At 47.6% G+C, this 3,419-nt stretch overlaps 1 protein-coding gene across 1 annotated transcript in view; it reads right to left on the bottom strand.

Moving 5' to 3' along the window:
* Positions 1–1,591: 1,591 nt before the first annotated feature.
* The window catches only part of ACVR1 (activin A receptor type 1), a 37,897-nt gene continuing 36,069 nt past the window's right edge, over positions 1,592–3,419 (bottom strand). Inside the window, exons 9-10 of the mRNA XM_018078905.1 lie at positions 2,683–2,813; positions 1,592–1,726 (exon numbers count right to left, since the gene is read on the bottom strand). Coding sequence (XP_017934394.1) covers positions 1,592–1,726; positions 2,683–2,813 — 266 coding nt within the window. The remainder of the gene's footprint in view (positions 1,727–2,682; positions 2,814–3,419) is intronic.

The following is a 3,419-nucleotide window of genomic DNA, read 5'->3' as shown; positions in this document are numbered from 1 at the left end:
TTCCAAGCCCATGGATAAAGGAGCTCTTTTCTGAGAATGAGAGGGCACTGCCCCTTCCTGGGCACTTCTCCACAGGGTGGAACCAAGCCAGGAGCATGTGGAGGGGCACAGGCAGAGAGAACTGTTCAGAGCAGAGTTCCTGCCCCCAGGCTGGGATGGGGGACCGCGGGGAGGGCAGGGGGGAGGGCAGGGGGACATGGTTGGTGTCCCCTCCGAGGGTGTCTCCTCCGAGGACAGCCCAGCACCTCCCCGCTGGACCATTCTGGGACCAGGTTCAGCACACAGGAACATGCCCAGGCCCTGGCAGAGCCTCAGCACCTCAGACTTCCACCAGCACCAGCCTGGACCCCGTGGGCACGGCCCCAGGGTCCCCACGGCTGCACTGGGGGCAGCTGGTCACTGACGGGCAGGAAGAGAACTGAAGCACACTGTGGTTTGACTTGAAAACATTCTATTTAATTTATACAAATAACTACTAAATAGAAAAAGTAGATTAAAACAAAATAGTTATTTTTCTGGCAGAGTTTAAATGCATATTATATAGCTTAGAAGAAATAAAATGCATTTTCCCCACGGCATTCATGACCTAAAATTCTAGTTAACTCCTCCGTTGCTTTCCTTTCCCAGATCAGTAAGATGCCAGACGCAAGGTCCTGTGGGAAATGGCTATATATACGTTCCATATTCCAACTGAAAATATGGTACAGACCACACACCTACAAATGTGAAGCACTTAAAATGTGACTATCGAGTTGTAATATGATAATACATAAAACAATTCATGTTTCAGGTTATATCGTGTTACAAAAACGTCTGTGTAAGAAATCATGAAAGAGGCCACATAAAAATAAGCTTTAACTTTATGCACTTATTTTACAGTTTAAAAAACTGGCAAGTGCACTAGTAATAAATAATTTGCAAGTTTTGGATAAACGAGAAATTCCTAATGTTCAGCATTATTGTAAACATCAGTACACATGTAAAATGCAGCTAAAGTCTGACAGTTACATTTTCAGTTTACCGAATTCTTTTCCTATTACTCAGGTATAGATCAATGCAGGATACAGCCAATCGTATTTTTGGCAAGTCATGTCATTAAAATTAACAGTGACAGTGCAAGTAAGGAATGCAAAGAATTCCTAGTGCAATAAAGAAGAGAAGCACAGGCAATATTGCTGATTAAAATTTACCACTTCCATGTATTCACCCTGGGAGTGATTAGGAGAATTAAAATAAAATTAAAAAAAAATTTAAAAAAGGAGGGGAAAAAAAAAAGGGAAAAAAAGAAAAAAACAAAAAGAAAAAAGCCGTTCAAAGCCATTGTTTAATGCCCTGATCTTGTCTTAGGATTTCTCTGTCTTCCTTCAGGCCACTACCTCAGCAACAGCACATCCAGCTGAGTCCTCAGCGCTCGCCCAGGTGTGGGTGCAGTCGTGGTCCGAGCAGTCCAGGGGTCCCAGTGTTCCCACAGCTGCTCCCCAGAACTCCCGCTCCGAGCAGCCCCGTGGGCACCAGGGCTGCCAACGGCCTGGCCAGAGCCCTCAGGGCCAGCCCAGTGCCTTCCTGGCGGGAGAGCACCACGAGCAGAGGGTCAACAGTCAGCTTTCAGTTTGTCTAAGGAATTGTCAATTTTGGTCAAAGTCTTTTTGATGCGCAGGGCTGTCAGTCTGGCGGACGGGTTCTGGTACCAGCACTCCTTCATCAGCTTGGCGAGGGACGTTAACGTCTGGGAACGGACAGAAACCACACAACACCAGGGTAAGGCCACAGGGAACAGGCCAAGGAAGCACTGGAAGCATTCACGGAGGATTTATTGCCTAATTAACACTCCATTGGCAGAGTTTCCTGCTACCTACCAAACGCAGAGCTTCTGGGTGTTCAGAAGCCCTCAAAGTCTGATAACTTGGTTAAACCAAGAGCACAACTGGAGTGATCAGCCAGGGTAACTTTCAACAGTGGAGTTTCACAGTTTCTTTCCTAATTAAGAAAACACTCCACAGAACCTCTTTTCAATGGAACCAAGTGCTGCAGACCCACAAAGGCAGATGAGAAGGTGCAGATTTTCTGCCCATGATTCCATCATGCCCAGTACAGGTTTAACTGGCCCGACTCCCAGTTGGCTACTGGGACAGCACAGGGCACAGCTCCACACCCAAACTTTGGAGATGGGCCCTCTGCCCTGGCCAGCCCTGTGGATTCACACTGACCTCCATGGCTTCAGTGGTAAGGACAGCTGGGCAGACTGCAGAGGCCAGTCCGAAAAATAAACTTCAGCACCAGCCTTGCAAAAAGAACAACAGCCCCTTATTCTGTAGGCAGGAGAAACCAGCATTCTGTTCTAAATCTGTGTGCCTGTAAGCCACACAAAGTCCTGGACTGGCTTCCCTCCCCTTGATTTCCCCTCGAAGGGAGAACAATGACCCAGGAAGAGCAGCTGTAAGAGTTATTGCTAAACCCTGCTCCTGAGCTCCTGTGACTGGCTCTGCCCTGGCACTCCTCAGTTTGCTCAGTGCTCCCCCAAGGCCAGGCCATTCCACCTCCAACCCCTGCACAGGTGATGCTGCTGACAAGGCCCCTCGAGATCACTTCCATTGCAAGGCACAACTGAAGATAACCTCTGTGACTCTGCCCAAGAACAAAGGTCAGCACGTGCCTGCAGCCAGCCCCCCAGCACCCACTGACCGGGTCTGAGAACCATCTGTTGGGAATGTTGGGCCTCTGCTGATCCACACAGACCACTTTCCTCATGTCTTCAAAACTGGGATCGTTCGGAACCAAGTCATAAAAGGGTGGTTTGTAGTCTTCCACAATACCTGGTGAGACACAAACAGGCATTACTGAATGGCTTGTCAGTGAACAGCATTCTCACAGGGATGGAGGGAACACAGGACCCATGTGCTCTAAGAGGCACACAAATCCTTTAGAAGTCAATCCCACAGTGTCACACAGCCACTGAACAACAGAAGAGCACTTACTGCCACAGGAACAGCTTTTTCTACCCAAAATGTTAATTAATTGGCTCATATGACAAGTCCACAAAGTAAGAGCTATACCCACTTTGCAGATGCTGGAGCTGAAAGGATGAGAAGTAAATCCCTTGCCAAACGGTCATATTTTATAACACAAAGAGCTTTCCTGCCTATCACAAACTGGGATTTCTACCAGCAAGTGGAAAAATGTAAGGTCTGCACTGTGGTTTTTACCAGCCTCACCACATACTTTGATGCTTTTGTGATTCCTGGAAGGGTTCAATAAGGATGTTGGCATCCACAGACTCTCGAGCTGGTGCTTCAAATAATTTCATTTCTAGTTATGAAAACAGTAAAATCCCCAGGGTAACTGGTACCACATGCCATCACAAAGCCAAACACCCAAGAGCCTGTGACAGCCAGGGGCTGAATGCATCTTCACAGAATCAT

Source organism: Manacus vitellinus, unplaced genomic scaffold, assembly GCF_001715985.3.
Source record: "Manacus vitellinus isolate BGI_N305 unplaced genomic scaffold, ASM171598v3 scaffold_43_pilon, whole genome shotgun sequence".
Taxonomy (NCBI): Eukaryota; Metazoa; Chordata; class Aves; order Passeriformes; family Pipridae; genus Manacus; species Manacus vitellinus.
Note: the sequence above shows the minus strand (reverse complement) of the source record. Positions and strands in the feature narration are given on the sequence as shown.